The 17,195-nt window shown below is 43.2% G+C and overlaps 1 protein-coding gene and 1 pseudogene across 8 annotated transcripts in view; one reads left to right on the forward strand and one right to left on the reverse strand.

The window, feature by feature from the left end:
- Positions 1-17,195, forward strand: part of LOC119259072 (STAM-binding protein) — a 57,762-nt gene that overhangs the window by 6,397 nt on the left and 34,170 nt on the right. For 2 of the 8 annotated variants that reach the window (XR_005128397.2, XM_037527637.2), the window contains exon 3: positions 13,786-14,002. Coding sequence is in view for 6 of the 8 variants with exons in the window: in XM_037527637.2 (XP_037383534.1) it covers positions 13,786-14,002 (217 nt within the window). In the remaining 2 variants the exon portion in view is untranslated. Of the gene's footprint in view, positions 1-8; positions 2,051-11,710; positions 11,784-11,822; positions 11,859-11,930; positions 12,626-12,741; positions 12,963-13,785; positions 14,003-17,195 lie in introns of those variants that run through there. The other 6 variants (XM_037527639.2, XM_037527640.2, XM_037527638.2 and 3 more) reach the window with 6 other exon arrangements.
- LOC119260046 (small nucleolar RNA U13) lies at positions 6,068-6,155 on the reverse strand (annotated as a pseudogene).

Below are 17,195 nucleotides of genomic sequence, written 5' to 3' on the forward strand. Positions count from 1 at the left end.
CTTTGTAGTGATGGAGACTTCACTGGGATTGCAACCTTCAAATCAGACATTTTTTCTGTCACAAACTCCAGAAGTCCCCAAGTCCAGTGGTAGCAGGATCCAGATCCTTGAAAATGACCCACCATTTAATTTGGGGGACATTTCAGTGATCACTCCAGTTCAGAGTTCTAGTAATCTCTTGGCTCTGCCTCCAGCTCCAGACCAAGAACAAACAGAGAGTGAGAATTTGGATGAGATTGAAACCAAGCTTTCAAAACCTCTGGATGCCTATCAGATCACAATAGAAAACCAAGATCCTCCACTACTACCATTAGAAATCCCTGATATTCAACAACTCTTGGCCTGCATTGATCCCCTCGGCCCCGAGAAAGAGACTACCTCTAAAAACACTGATCTGGGAAACAATAGCCTGAGTCTTGAGGACCAAGAGATACTTGACAGTGAGATGGAATCTAACAATAGTTTTGCAGACATTGCTACACTGGTGGAAGATATTCACCTTCCCCAGCTGTTCACTTGCTTGAAAGATCTTGATCAACCCAAAGATTCCAGTGTGATCCAAGTCAAAGATAATGGAGTCATCAATTTGAATCAGCAGCAAGAAAAGTCAAGTGTCATAAAAGGTCCCTCTGATAATGCCAAGAAGAACAAACACAAGGCCTCAGAGCCTATCAGTGGTGCTCCCAAGGCCAAAATCCACGCAAAGAACCCAGAGTGCCTGTTAGGGGAAGAAGTTGTTATTTGCAGTGCTGCAGTCAGTAACAGGGCTCCCGTAAACACAGCTAAACATTCTAATAGCAAACCTCAGAAAGCTGCATCCAGCAGGATCAGCAAAGCTAAGAGCCATGGGCAGGAAAAGACCAAAAGGACCAGAGAAAACAACTCCAAGAAAGCTGAAGAAAATAAGCAGGCAGGGAACAAAGTCAAGGCAGAAGAAAAGCCAACCATTCCCAAGATGAAGCGTAAGAAAAATCAACCTGACCTTAGCCAAGAGGCCTTTAAAAAGCCTCGAAGCTGCTTAGGCATGCACATGCTGGAGTCTGTACAGGTCTTTCATGCACTAGGGAAGAAGAGTGATAAGAAAACTGGATTCTCTTCCTCTCGGGCCCTGGGAAACTCAAGAAACCCCAAAGACCCCGAGCCATCCCCAGTGATCAAACCATGGCTAGATACCCCACGAGAAGGAAAAGGTCCTGAGAAAACTCATGTCAAAGCCCAAAAACCAGACAGCAGTGCTGAAAGAGAGTGTCCCTCTCCATCCCAGTATGAGCTACCACCTCCTGGCAAAGTCAAGTTGGTACCTTTGCCTTTTCCAACCTTGGACAAGCCTCCAGCTCGACCTGTATCTCGGAGGCCACAGTCTCTGGCCTCACATCGGCCTGCACGACCTGGTTCTGCTAATTCAGTTCAATCTACTGCAGTCAATGCATCCCGGCCAACGCCTGCAGCTATGACAGGTCCTGCCAGACCACCTCAGCCAATTTCGGTCAACCCGATCCGACCGGGTTTGACCAACCCTACCCGGCCAAGTGTCCCTCAGTCTGCTGCTTCTAGGCCTGCACCCTACAAAACATCATCTTGCACTTCTCTCCAGCAGGAGCCTGTTCCCCCTGCTATCACCAAGCACCAGTCTCCACCTAAGTCTCAAACTCAGTATCTACTCCAAGACTTCTGCTTCCAACCAATTCCATGGAGAAAACCCAATGTTCCTGAGCCAGTAATGTCAAAGCCTATCACGAAAGAGCAGAGACCAGAGCGGGAGGCCATGAAGAGGCAGGCTCAGCAGGAACGTGAGAATGCTGCCAAATACACCTCTTTGGGGAAATTGCAGTTTTTCATTCAGAGGGAAAAAGATATGGAAATTGCTCGATACTATGGCTATGCAATATAAGAGTTTCTAGGATTGCTGGTGCAACTTAGGGTACCAGCTTGGTTTTCCATATATAAGTAGATATACATTTCTTTATTTATTTGGGTATTTTTTTAAAACTTAGCAAAATTGAATAAATATATGCAATAGAATTAATAATAAAGTGATCTTTTGAGTTTTGAGATGCTGTTAACGGTGGTTTTTCTTTAGTGGGTATGGGAACCAAAGGCTGCATGTGAAAGAAAAAACCTGAAAGTGACATGGGAGAAAGAGGGAAAGGTGGTGAGAACTGAGGAAAGGGGAAAGAACTTGGTCCAAGGCTGGGAGGCCCAAAGGAGAGGTTTTATAGGATCAGAGAATAAGAATGAAGTGGGGGAAATAGGGTCTGAGATAAGGGTCAAAAGAATAAAATTTAGGGTCTTAGAAGGCAGATGAAGCTAGGTTTTACAAGAGAAATGTAAAAAACCTTTCATGGAGGTTGGTCTTAAGTCTCAAGACTATCTGATAGGTAGTTTTAAAAACAAGAGATACAAAACACATCTCCCAAAGGTTTGGCTTGCCCTACCATGAAGGATCATAGCTGGGGAAGGTGAATAGAGACCACAGCATCTACCAGATGCTGGTGAGGGCTCAGAGTTATGCAGGGGCAACATTTAACCAGGGCCTAGCCAAATGGACTGCTTGCTGCAGCATGATGTCCGGCCGGGCCTGGCCTGGGTTATAAGTCCCCATTTATTCAGTATCTATACACCAGGCCCGCGAGGCATGCTACTTAATGAAACTTAACACACAAGGTTAGGGTCAAGATACCACTTTACTAGTAAGCTTCAGCAGTGGGCTGTCGTCACACTGCTTTGGCAGGGGCGAAGCCTCAATGTGAGGAGGCCCATGTGCCTCCAAAATCCTCAGAATTTGCAAGTTCTCATAAGCGGCCAACCTTGCTTTCAGAGCACTGCATCCGGAGTTTACTGGTGAAGATCAAACCTCTGCAGGAGCCTATATTAACTTAAGGGGCGCTCCAGGGCCCCTTCCATAGACGCAGGCGCGTGCCACCTGCTCCAAAAGTCGCCATTAACTGCTGCGCAGGAGAAAAGTCCGCTCAAGTTGTCCTTGGGGGGGCGGGGTGGGGGGCGCAGGCAGAGCATGCGCACCGGGCGCTCCTCCTGCGGCAGTTGAGAGACCCTCCTTCCTCCTTGGAAGGTCCTCCGGAGGCAGCTGGATAAACTGGGGGAGGGGGAGGGTTTAAGGGACGGTTGGGAGTCTGGTGGGGGGAGGGGCATGAAAGAGATCAGTAAATCAAATGTGGGGAGAGGAGCGATGGGGTGGCAGATGACAAAAATTAATGTACATTTTAAAAATTATTTTTCAATTGAGGTGTAATTCACATGCCATAAAATTAACCTTTTTTCCTTTTTTTTTTTTTAAATAGAGGCATGTTTATTTAATTATTTATTTGTTTGTTTGTTTTGTTTATACATGCACTGGGTACAGTCAGAAGCGCAGGAGGGTGAGAGAACTCACCAGAGCCAGAGCGGGGAGCAGAGCAGGCAGAAGGACCGAAGTACACTGCTGAGGGGAGCAGCGGGTGGCAGGAGAGGTCTGCGTGCCATGTGGGACCCTCCTCCGGTGGCCGGGGAGCAGCCGGGGATCGAGCCGGCGCCGCAGAGGCCACGGGCAGCTTCGCAACCCAGCGCTCAACCGCTACGCCACCGGGGAGGCCCCAACCTTTTTTCCTTTTTAAAAAAATTTTTTTACATCATTGTTCAATTTTAAACATTACTTGCTTCCCCCCACCCCCTCAGGTGTAGTCCCCACAGAGTTTCCTTTCCCAATGCACCCGGGCACCATCACCTCAGTCCCCTGTGCTCCTCCCTCCCTCTGATCCCTCTCCCGCCTCCTCCCCTGCAGGATGTCTCTGATTTATAACTGTCTGTTTTTACTTTGTTGTGTTTTGTACTGTTATTATTTTCTTACACTGCTGTCTTACTTGGTTCCCCTATATTCCTGCTATAAGTGAAACTATCGATATTTTTCTTTTTACTTTTGGCTTATTTCACTGAGCATAATTCCTTCTAGTTCCATCCACGTTGCTGCATATGGCATGAGTTTATCTTTTTTTGATTGCTGAATAATATTCCATTGTGTATATACACCACATCTTCTTGATCCAGTCATCTATTTTGGGGCATTTGGGTTGTTTCCAGGTTTTGCCTATTGTAAATAGTGCTGCAATAAACATAGGTATACAGATGCTCTTTTGAATCAATGTTTTTGTGTCCTTTGGGTAGATCCCTACGAGTGTAATTGCCGGGTCATATGGTAGCTCCATTTTTAGTAGACTGAGGAACTTCCAGACAGCTTTCCATAGTGGTTGGACCAGATTGCACTCCCACCAGCAATGTAGAAGAGTTCCTTTTTTCACCACATCCTTGCCAACATTTGTTGTTGCTTGTTTTTTGTGATATGTGCCATTCTTACTGGTGTAAGGTGGCATCTCAATGTGGTTTTAATTTGCATTTCCCTGATGATAAGGGATGTTGAACATTTTTTCATATGCCTGTTGGCCATTTGCATTTCCTCCTTGGAGAAATGTCTTTTAAGTTCTTCTGCCCATTTCTTGACTGGATTGTTTACTTTGTTTTTGTTGAGTCATGTGAGTTCTTTGTATGTCTTTGTGATCAGTCCCTTATCAGTTGTATGGAGTTCAAAGATTTTTTCCCAATCAGTGGGGTGTCTCTTTGTCTTGGTTAATGTCTCTATTGCTGTATGGAAGCTTTTCAGTTTGATGTAATGCCAGGTGTTTATCTTTTCCTTGACTTTCTTTCCTTTGGGTGGTTGAGTCTTTAAATATGTTTTTGAGATGTGTGTCTTATAGTGTTTTACCTGTATTTTTTTTCTATATATTTTATGGTTTCAGGTTTTATGTCCAGTTCTTTTATCCATTGTGAGTCGATTTTTGTGCACGGTGAGAGGTAGTGGTCTAGTTTCATTTTTTTGCATGTGGTGGTCCAGTTTTCCCAGCACCATTTATTGAACAAACTGTCCGTGTTCCACTGTATATTCTATGCTCCTTTGTCAAAGATCAGTTGTCCATATAAGTGTTAAAATTAATCTTTTGAAACTAAATTCAGTGGCATTTATACATGCACAAACCATCACCACTCTAGCCATCTGTTCTGTTGACCTGTCTTTTTTGTCTGACTTGCTTTCATTGTCTGAGGGGATGTTATTCTGCTACTTATGCCCTTGTTTCTTATGATACCCTGTGTCCTCTGTTTTTGTGGTAAGCATTATCCATGGCATTGGTTTGCATTGATCTATTTCTATGAAAGGATTTGGGGAGATCCAAAAACTTTGCTGCTACTATCATCTTTCTGAAATTCTGCTCTATTATTTGACATAATTATTTAAAATTGGTGACCCTGTAATTTTTCAGTCTCTAGAAGGAGAGTCCTGTTTGCTCTACCCTCGTTAAGACTCTTAGTCGATGAGGCTTTCTGAGTCTCCTCTAACATGGTTCCTCTGTATATTTGCTGACTCATGTTTTTAAAAAGAAGTCAAAATACTACAACTTTAAGGACTTGTGGGTGGAGGGACACATAGCTGCCATGAGAGCTAGAATCAGACTATGGACAAATGGAAAGTAGAAGCTGGTTCTGGCTAGGAAAGTGGCCTTTTTTCCTTCCCGTTCTTCTCCTCATATGTACAAAATGACTATATTCTTCCCTCTCCCCTGCCTCCTAGTAAAAACTTGGTTGAAGCTTGGTTTTCTTTATATCAGTTAAGGTAATGCCATTTTCCTAGTTGCTCAGTCCAGAAACCTTTGGCTCCTTTCTCCCTTTTCCAACTGTATATCCAGAATATCAGCAGATTCACCTGTTCTGCCTTCAAATTCTATCTAGAACTTTATCATTTCTAACCACTTACCTCCGGTTTCCACTCTGCCTCAAGCCCCCATCTTGCCTGGATTATTGCAATAGCCTCCTAACTCAGAGGTTCCCAAACTTTCTAGATTCACAAAACCCTTGGTGTCTCACTCCTAGAAATACTTACCAGTCCCATTAATTATATAGTTAAGCACCAATAACTTAATAAGTATTTATGCCAGGAGTAGGCTAAATAATGGCTACCCAAAGAGTTCCTAATCCCTGACCCTTATAAATGTTACCTTATTTTCAAAAAGTTTTCTTCTTTTCACATCAGAAGGGTAAAGTACCAGCATTATTAACAAGGTTTAAAGGAGGCACATCTCACACAATGGTCTGCTTACGGACCAGAAAAGGATCTAGAAAAAGGCTTTTCTTATGAGTGATTGAATTAACGTTCCAGCAGCGAGGGGATTATCCTGGACTACCATGGTGAGTCCTAAATGCGTTCACATGTGTCCCAATGAAATAGAGGCAGGAGATTGATACAGAAGAGGAGAAGACAATGTGACCATTGCAGCCACCAACCAAGCAACCCTAGCAGCCATCAGAAGCTGGAAGAGGCAGAGACCAAATATCCCCCAAGAGGCTTTGGAGAGAGCATAGCCCTGCTGACACCATAATTTTGTCCCAGTGATACTGATTCAGACCTATTGTTAGGGGGAAAGGATGTCCTGAGCTAATCAGACAAATATTACACTGCGAGTCCTGCAGAACTAGTGCGCTTATGGTGACCAACGCAAGGAATGTTACTTTGGGCTGGTCAACCGCTGGTGTAACTTGGATACCACATTGGGCGCCAAACTGTTGTAGAGCAACCCCGATACAAAACGGGGTGCCTGACTGTGGGTCCTCACCCGCGCGCTTAAAAGGACTTATCAATGCTCTACTGCAGGCACACGCGAAAGGTTATTTACAAGGGAAGGGGAAATGAGGAAATGTACAACTCAGGGAGAAAAGTGGGAGACAAAGTTTTAAATGCGTCCTACCCGATCCGCTGATCAGGAATCCCAAAATGGTACCCTGAGAGCTGGCTGCAAGCCAGGAGCCGTGAAGCAGGGAGGCAAGCGATAGCGAGCCAGCCCAAGGCCCACGTGTTTGGTTTTTATATCCAACCTGGCTGCCCAACTCCACCCTCAGGTCCCAGCCACCCTCCCTTTGGTGGTGATGGGATTTGTCTTTCCCAATGTCCTGATGGCTTTAGTCTGGAGTAGGGGTGGAGTCCACAAAGCCTATATGGGATTAGCTCAGGACATCCTTTCCCCCTAACACTATGGCCTCCAGAACTCTGAAAAAATTAATTTCTGCTTTTTATTTTTTTTTTTAAGTTTTTCTGATCAGCCTATTTATTTCACTGAAGTACCATTGGTTTGCATCCTTGGTAATGTTTTGGATGTATAGCATTTATTTCTGCCTTTTTTAAGTCAACAGGCTTTAGTGATTTGTTAGCTCAGCCATAGGGAAGATACTCTAATAAGATAATATATTGTACAATAATTCAATGCTCCAGCGACTAAGCAGATGTTAGAAAAAGAATATATGTGTTTTTAAATAGTTTTTTATTTTGCTCTTAAATAGCCACACTTACTTGCTGATGGAATGTGTCTGATTATTGGGCACAGTACAGTAGCTCAAAACTTGGAATTAAAATTGGACACCACCAATTGGCTTCCTGCTCCACAATGATTTTCTAATAGTACTTACTATTTATTACAGCTTCTGCCAAAACCTCCACTTCACAGAGATATGATAGCATTGAGAGGAATGTAGTATGACTTAATGTTGAGACTGTGAGCCACCTAACTAAAAACTCACACAGTATCCAATAATTGTCAAAATCCTTCAAAAATTTAAAAATACTCTGCCACACCTGGGTGAATTTGCCATGACGGACTGGGAGGGAGCACCCCAATAGACCTGGAGAATCATAGTCCTTACTGGGCTCCCGCCCTTCCTCCTCTAAAATTTGGCAGCTTAGCCACCCATAATCATCCTTTGAGAACATGAGTCAGATTCTGTCCCTCTTCTGTTCAGACCTTCCATGTCTTCCCATTTTTCTCACAGTCAAAGCCAACATCCTTATAATAGCCTAAAAGTCCTTACCTATATCAAGAGTTAGCAAACATTTTCTATAAAGAACCAGGTAGTAAATAAGCTAGTCTTTGTGGGCTAGATTATTTCTGTCTAACCAACTCTGCAGTGTAGTAAGAAAGCAGCCACTGAAAATATGTAAACAAATGGATGTGGCTGTGTTCCAGTAAAACTTTATAAAGACTGGCTGCACTCTAGTTTGCTGCACCCTGCCCTACAGGATCTGCTGCTATTCTCCCTTCCTCACTCCACTCCACTCAGTTGGAGTCCTTGTTGTTCCTTAAATACACCGGTAAGCTCCTGGCTCAGGGTCTCCCTGCACTGGGATGCTCTTCTTACCCATTTCAAGTCTTCACTCAAATCTTTCAATTAGAGTTTATTTGACCACACTATTGAAAATTATAACCACTTCCCTGTACTCCTTTCCTTCAGTCTGATTCCCTTTACTGAGATCCATGTCTCCATAGTACTTAGAGTCTTCTACCATACTATGTAATCGGCTTGTTTATCACAATAATTCATTACTCCCTCACCCATCACTAGAATATAAGATCATTGCAGGTAAGGATTTTTTTTTTTTTTGGTCTGCTTTGTTCACTGGTGTATGCTCAATGGCTTGAACAGTGCTTAGCACATAATAAATAGGTATCAAGAATCTTATTTTAATGAGTGAATGTTTTTCAGAGTATAAAAATAATGGAATGCAATTCATTCTCTCATTCAAAATTATAGTGCTCAGTTGATACGTAATTTCAAGTTTTCAGGTCCAGTCTCCCAGCCAGAAATGGATCCCAGGATGCGGGGGCAGCGCTGAGCCCCAGCCACTAGGCCACCATGGGTTGGTGTCTCACAAAGCTGCAGCAGAAGCTATGCGGACGCTCAGGCAAGCAAGTGAAAAGAGGCAAATTTGTTTAGAGAAATATATATAAGGAAAGGTTTATTAAGGAGAACAGGAACAGAAATAAAGTGGCATTCCCAGACCTGTGGAACCAGGCAAGGGAGGGACAAGGAAGCAGATGTGGAGTCATGCCCCAGGGAATATACACATTCTCTCCCTGATTATTCTCAAGCCCCCTCAGTCTCTTTGTGATTGGTTAATTCTTAGTGTTCTCACTCTGTCTTACCCAGAATTACATCTTGCATCTCAGCTCTTATCTTAGAGTCCTTTTTTTTTCTCATCCCTGTCTGGAAATGTTCTGTTGCTCCTGGGGAGGGTGTTTAATTAATCCCCTTTGAAATTTGTTGCCCTTATCTCTGGAGCCTTCCTTATTCCTCCAAGGCTTTCCTATTCTGTTCTGACCCTAGAAGCTATGACTCACAGTCATATGCCAATATTTTTGCAAAGAAATATATAAGCCAAATGTAAAATGATAAAATCCCTCAAATAGTCCTGAAGTGTCTAATCGCATTTAATTCTTGTTGAAAATGACAACATTGAAAATGATACTCTTACTTTTGTAAGAGGCTTTGAATTATTAGGAAATAAATTATATCACTTATAGCTGACAGATAGCCAAGAAAGAAAACAAGTCTAGGGCCTCCCTGGTGGCACAGCGGTTGAGCGCTGGGCTGCGAAGCTGCCCGCAGCCTCTGCAGCGCTGGTTCTGTCCCCAGCCACCGGCGAGGGGTGAGGGTCCCACATGGCTTGCAGACCTCTCCTGCCGCGCCCTCTGCTCCCCTCAGCGGTGTATGTCTGCCTGTTCTGCTCCCCGCTCTAGCTCTGGTGAGTTCTCTCACCCTCCCACGCTTCTGACTGTACCCAGTGCTTGTATAAATAAATAAATAAATCTTTAAAAAAAGAAAGAAAACATGTCTAAAATAAAATGGACTGCTTATGTACACATTTAACCCTCAACTGTAACAATTCACATACATTAAAGACCTTTCCAAAAACGCATAAAGGACTTATTTTCCCAACTAGTGATTTTTCTTGGTGGTAGGAGATACCAGTTTTCAAACAAACTATAGATGGAGCCCTAAACCTCACATTCATCTTAATGTCACCAGTTTTACTATAAACTTCTTAAGGAATAACTTCTCCATCATGTAATTCCAACTCTGACAGAAAAGGAACTTAATTTGTATGTATTCATAATATGCAAATGTAAAAGCTTAAAGTGCACTAGCTGCAATGTTCTTTTTTTACAATTTATCAGTCTTTTCCTTCTTTTTCAAGTATTTACTTTTCAATGGGGTCACAGGTAAGATTTTATTTTTAAAGATTTATTTATTTTTATACAAGAACTGGGGTACAGGCCAGATATGCAGGAGGGTGAGACTGAGACAGAGCGGGGAACAGAACAGGCAGACCGACCGAAATGCACTGCTGAGGGGAGCAGTGGGAGAGACAGGAGAGGTCTGCCCCACCATGTGGGTATCTCCGCGGCTGGCAGGGCTCAAACCAGCACTACAGAGGCTGCAGACAGCTTCACAGAGCTGTACTCAACCGCCTGTGCCATCAGGGAGGCCCCTCACAGGTAAGATTTTAGTAACATGAATAATTTATCTTTAGTACACAGTGCATTTCTGCTTTCAGATTACTCCCAATCCCAAGATACTTTTAAGATAATCTGTTTTAGTGTCCCAATATATGGAGCTCAACTAACATCTCCCTGAGGAAATGCACTCATCTTTGAAAGACTTTTTTTCCCTTCTGATGGCTCTAAATCCTCATCCATCATAGCTTACACAGAGGAATTGAGTTTTCTTCATTATAGCAGATCCATCACCTGACATAGAGCCATGAGCATGATAGGAACTCAATAACTGCTCAAATAATGCAGGCATCTAGGCTTGGAGGTTTTCTGCTGCTGTTTCCAAATGCCTTCTAAGAAGACTTGACCTAAGAGCATAATGGCCACTGGGGTGTGTGTGTGTGTGTGTGTTTTCTTATCTTCTTACTTATAACTGTAATCAGATACCAATTCATATAACTCATTTGGGAGAGAGTGAGACCGGCATCATCTAACATTTATTGAGGGTTGTCTGGAGTCCCAAGTTGTTCTAGGTGCTGGGGATAAAGCCGTGAGTAAGTTAGAAATAGCTCCAGTTTTCCTGAAGAATATATTCTATTGAAGAATGAAAGATAATAAACAGCCCAGACCATGGCAGATAGTAGTGATAAATATAAAAAGAATTAAAATAGGACCAAGTGGGAATGGGTGACTACTTAGAATATGAATATGTCAGAGAGGTTCTCTAGGAAGGTGACACACGAACTAAGACAAGAATGAAAGGATAGAATTAGTCAAGTGAAGATCTGGATAAAAGCATCCCAGAAATTGGAAACAGCTGTGCAAGGTCTTGAGTGGAGCATCTGATATTCAGACAGTATGACTGCAGAGTCATTAACAAGGAGGAGAAAATGGGAGGTGAGGTCAGAGAGGCAGCAGAGGTGGGTTTATTCTGCAAACTGAATTTTGGATTTTTATTCCAAGTGCGACAGGAAGTTGTTTGTTTTGTAAAAAGTAACAAGCTGAAAAACGCAGTTTCCCTTCTTCTGATGTAGAACCTAGCTAGCAATTCCTCCTTGAAATGCCGGGTTTGTGTGAGTGTGATGGAGAGGCTACCTGACAGGACTCCCTACGGCCCTTCGCAAACGCCCCCGCCTCAAAACAAAAACAAAAACCACACCTAAAAACAAGTTAGCTGGGTCATAGGTTCCTTTAACCACTTGATTCCTCCTTTCCGGCTGATTTTCCCTTACCAAGATGTCCGCCGTCAAGCTCTCTCCTCATTGGTCGGTTTTTCCGCAGGTGCTGGTGTTAGCCCCGCCCACCAGCTCCCTAGCCAGTATCTTGAATTCATGGGACTGTAAGTGACAGACTCCGAGAGAGGGCGGGGCGGGCGTCGGATGTGACGTTTCCGGAAGCTTCGAGAGTCGTCCGCGGGAAAAGGTGGGGTAGGGTCCCGGGAAAGTGGTGGGCGGCGGGGGCGCTGAGCTTGGCCGGACTCTGAGGGAAGCGGCCGCCGTGAGTGTGCCTGCAGCCCTTCCTCCCCCGCGCCCCTGCTCGGCCCGCCGCGTGAGGCCCAGACGGCTCCGGCCCTCAGCTGGGCCCGGCGCTTCCCCGCCTACCTCACTGGAAAGACCCGAAAACCCTGAATGATTTCGCTGTTACGTATTTGGCTAGAGTGCCTTAAAGAAAGGGGCATCGAGCAGTTGTCACAAAGTTCCTTCCACTGTATATATCCCTCAGCTTGTTCCTGCTGCTTCCTTTCGTCTCCTGGTCTCCCCTCAGTCTTTATGCCACTTTCCCCCGTTGTTTGTGGGCTCTGCATCTCTTCCTTGGAGTGTTGGTTAACCCTGTAGTCCCGGGCACCGCTTGCTGGCCACGGGTGGGGTACCATTCTTGACCCCAAAGACCTTCTGGAAAGTCCGGGAGAGGTGCTGACGTGCAATAAGCATCCTCTGCTTCAGTTAGCTTTCATGGGCTCTGACTGAGTTACCAATTAGGCAATACTTAGGGAGGTTTAATTTTGCTCCTTGCTTTCTGAGCCCCCTAAAAGGCTTTTGGGAGATGGAATGGATACCTCTGCGTCCGTGGTAGTCCTCACAGCTTTTGTATTATTTTAGAGAGGAAACTGGAGAAACTGACCGGGAGAGAGTATTGGCCAAGAGAAGACTGTATTCAAGGGAGGGATGGAGTGGAAAGCAGAAAAACACAAGTGAAATGGAAATGTGGGAATTTCTGGGCAGAACAAAATACTGACTGAAGTAAAAGATCTCTGTTGGGAATGAGTAAGGTTTAAGATTGAAATGACAAAATGGTGGGGGGGGGTGGTCGGGGAGAGGAAGGATTAGGGTCAAAATAAGGGGGGGTGCAATTGTATGGGGAATATAACCAAAATGAAAATGCATACATTGTCTGAGGGTAGACAATTCTACCCTCAGAGAACATTAGATAACATCAGAGACATTTTTGGTTGTCCCAACCGAAGAAGATGTTCCTGGCATCTACTGGGTAGAGAAAAGGATGCTGCAAAACATCCTACAATGTGCTCCCGCTGCTCCCCTCAGCAGTGTGCTTCAGTCACTCTACATGTATGAGGGCATACATTCAAAAATGAAAAATGATGTAAGAATTACATAAAAAAAATTTTTTTTTAAAAAGACAAACTGGGATCAGTTGATACAGGCCTGGAATGAATTCCTAAATTGTGTATTCTTAAGATACTGGTTAGGTTGTGTTTCGAATACCCAATTCTTTTTTGAGATGATGTAGAGTGATACTTGACTGAAAGTTCGAATCAGATTCTAACAGTGACTATCTGTTAAGATTGTAGTATTAATTTTTTTTGCATTCCAAGTTGTCTTTGACCCCTTTTGTTCAAAGAGTGCTTAGTCTGGAAGATAAAATTTTGAGTAACTTGTTTTCAAGATCTAAATTCCTTGTCATGAGATGATGTAGATTGACTGGTGTTTTAGAGCAAAATTAGGATTATGAGCTGTCAGTCCTGGATCAAAGTTAGTTCCCCTAACTAACTTTGTGCTCAAATATGAAAGAGTACAACACAGAAAAACATCAGTTATTGTTAAATTAAATAAAAATTATCAAACCTGAAGAGTTTGATCTGCTAAGAGTCACGAAGTTCATCCAGTATTCTCCGCAGGTATAGGGTAGATGGAAGAGGTTGCCAGGAGGAGTCATGATATAAAAACATAAAATGCAGTTCCTCCCTCTATAGTGCTCAGGGCAGGGACACCTAATGATAGGGGATGGTTGGCATGAAGGGTAAAAATTCCTTGTACCACCTAATTATGGTAAAAGGATTATGGGTTTTTGAGTGCCAATTCTTTCATCGTTGTGATGTGGACTTCTTTAAGGGTCTCAACTTTCGTGTATGTGCTGGGGTTATGGCATGGTGTTGATGCCATCTTTTTTCTTTTTCCTGTCTCAGAACTTTTGGACCTGATGACTGACCATGGAGATGTGAGCCTCCCACCCGAAGACCGGGTGAGGGCTCTCTCCCTCATGGGTAGTGCGGTGGAGGTAAACGAAGATATTCCACCCCGTCGGTACTTCCGCTCTGGGATGGAGATCATCCGCATGGCATCCATTTACTCCGAGGAAGGCAACATTGAACATGCCTTCATCCTCTATAACAAGTATATCACGTAAGACACCTCCACTTGCCTTTTTCTTTTCCTGTGACTGATGCCTCACTCATTCTGCTCTTGTGCTCATTTTCTTTGCGCAGAATTGCTTAGAGAACTTTACATCATTAGCATTAATCATTTTTGTTCCCAGTTCCTACATATTGACTGTCCTTGCCACTCAAAGCATGAGTACTAAAAGTGTTATTCTCATGACTCAGTAATTTCATGAGTAAGAGACCTAGCTCTTTGGCCTGTGCCCACATGGCCCAGCTGTTATATAAAAGAATTGGTGGTTAAACTGTTTTGTATTGGTGAATGTTTTTCCTGTCTTCTCTCTGTTATGGCAGCCAATCATAAGATTATTGTTGAGGTTTAGCAGAGCCAATAGTCCTCACCTCTACTTACCTTGTAGCAAATTGAGTGATTCAGAGAAAAGCTTTTTCTTCTTAACCTTTACCATCATCAGGAAATCATCAAATAAGTATTAACCTCCCACATTTTCTGTGGCTCATCATAATGAAAGTTTTCCTTTGAGTTGCTTGGCATTTTAGGGTAGAAGATTTCAACTCAGTTAACCAGAAACAACTTCTAATGCCCCAGTGACAGTAAAATGATGAGTAAGGAAATGATTTAGCAAGAGGATAATCTTAAGGGGGCTCTAGTCTATAACTTCTAGTCTTTTTCTTTCATAATACCAGGGCCTTTTAGTAGGAAAAATAATTTCAGTGAATTTTGTGTCTCTTAATAGTTTGTAAGGTATTTTCCCTGCATTGTGTCATTGGCTCTTCACAGTTTCGTGTGCGTTGAATAGGGCATACCATCATCCCACCCTGCATATGGGGAACAAGCTCAGGGTTTAGTCATATGCTTTGTTCCACAGTGTGGAGTGACAACACCAGATTTTCTAATTCTTAATTCAGGATTCATTCTATATGATAGGTCCCATTGTTTTTGCTTTCCATTTGGTAATGTTCTATAAGTTAAAAATAGTCTTTTGAGATAATAGTCTTGAATTATACTGACTATTTTTATTGTTTTTTGAGGTAACACTTGGTACAGAACTCAGAAGGCACCAAAGGATATACATATTTAAAAACTAAATCTCCTACCATTCTTCTTTTCCCCCAAGCTCTCAGTTTCCCTTCCCAAGGACAGTGACTGTTATATGTCCTTTCAGAGATGATTTATGCATATCAGTTTTATAACATTACATTTTTGATCATAAGCTACTCTGAAGCAGGATTTATCAGCCTTGGTGTCATTGACATTTTGGGATAATTCTTTGTTGTGGACACTGTCCTGTGCATTGTAGAACTTTTTTTTAAAAAAAAATGATTTATTTATTTATTTATGCATAAAAGAGCTGGGGTACAGGCCAGAGATGCGGGAGGTGAGAGGATTCACCAGAGACAGTGGAGAACAGAACAGGCAGACTGACTGAAGCATACTGCGGAGAGGAGCAGCGGGCAAGTCAGGAGAGGTCCGCTGCACCATCTGGGTTGCTCCCTGGCTGGCCGGGGATTGAACTCGTGCTGCAGAGGCTGCGGATTGCTTCATAGTGTGGTACTTCACCCGTTGTGCCACCAGAGAGGGCCCCCCCCTTTTTTAAGATTTATTTATTTATTTATGCATACAAGAGCTGGAGTACAAGCCAGAGATGCGGGGGTGAGAGGATTCACCAGAGACAGTGGTGAACAGAGCAGGCAGAGTGACTGAAGCACACTGCTGAGGGGAGCAGCGGGAGCACATTGTAGGATGTTTTGCAGCATCCTTTTCTCTACCCAGTAGATGCCAGGAACATCTTCTTCGGTTGGGACAACCAAAAATGTCTCTGATGTTATCTAATGTTCTCTGAGGGTAGAATTGTACCTGGTTGAGCACCAGTGCTATAAGGAAAGTAGTTGTAAGCATGGACTGTCTAGGATTTACGTTATGACTAGAGGGTGGAGAAAAGGAACTGTTAGGTTGTTTTGTTTGTTTAAGTTTAGAAATAGTAGTTGTTCCTGGAAGGATCTTGCAAGTCCTTCCATGCCATCATACAGTCATATGGCCTTAGTGTTGATCGTTTTTTAGAATTATAAATACCTTTTCACCCTTTTGCTGTTAGGTTTATTACCAGGCACAGGAGGCAGACTATTTATTGTCCTGAAATGTTTCTTTGGCTATTCTCTTCAGATAATCTGCTTCTGGTAGAAATAGTAGTATTATTTGTAGTAATCTTGTGGTTCATTCTCCTAGAATGAGACCCAGGGGCACATTTCCTTTGGGGACTCATGGTTGACAAAGGTAAGTAGAATCATGGAATTATTCTACCAGGGAACTTCTGAAGGGTCTTCTAGGTCCTGTCCAACATAGAAAGTGCTGTGAGGGCAAGGACAGTATTCATTCACCAAATGTACTTTGTGTATACCTACTATCTGCTTGACCCTGCTCTAGGTCTTGGATCCATAGGGAGTAAAATGGCTCCTGCCTTAATGATACATCTTTCTAGTTTTGGGAGAAGATAAATAAATAGGTTAGAAAATAAAGATAAAGTCACAAAATGAGAAAAACACTATGAAAGGACCAAAGAGAGTGCTGTGACAGAGAATAACGAAGGGTATCTAATAAATGGAGTGGTCAGGAAAGGTCTGCTTGAGAAGATAAGATTTAAACTGAGATTCGAATGATACAAATAGAGTTGGTCATTTCAAGAGCATAGGGCTGAGCATTTAAAACTGATGTAATTAGGGCCTCCCTGGTGGTGCAAGGGGTTAAGACACAACCTATGAAGCAATCCGCAGCCACTGCAGCACGAGTTTGATCCCCGGCCAGGGAGACACCCACATGGCGCATCAGACCTCTCCTGCCTCGCCTGCTGCTCCCCTCAGCAGTGTATTTCAGTCAGTCTGCCTGTTCTGCTCCCCACTCTGTTTCTGGAGAATCCTCTCACACACACACCTCTGGCCTGTAGCCCCATTCTTATATGATTAAAAAAACAAACCTTAAAAAAAAAAAAAAAACAGATTTAATTACGCTCAGAAACTTTTAACTAGGAAAGACCCTCCTGTGTTCTGATGGAGGAAGATCATTGGGTTTAGAGTGTAACAAGAGAGGAGGGAGAATGACTGCAGATGAGGTCAGAAAGGCAGAGGGACCAAGTCATGAAGCTTACATTTTATCATGAAAGCTTGAGAGCAGTAGATAAAATGCTAGTTTTAAGTCAGGTTTT

This window comes from Talpa occidentalis, unplaced genomic scaffold, assembly GCF_014898055.3.
Source record: "Talpa occidentalis isolate TD23 unplaced genomic scaffold, MPIMG_talOcc4v2.1 talOcc4.5, whole genome shotgun sequence".
Lineage (NCBI taxonomy): Eukaryota > Metazoa > Chordata > Mammalia > Eulipotyphla > Talpidae > Talpa > Talpa occidentalis.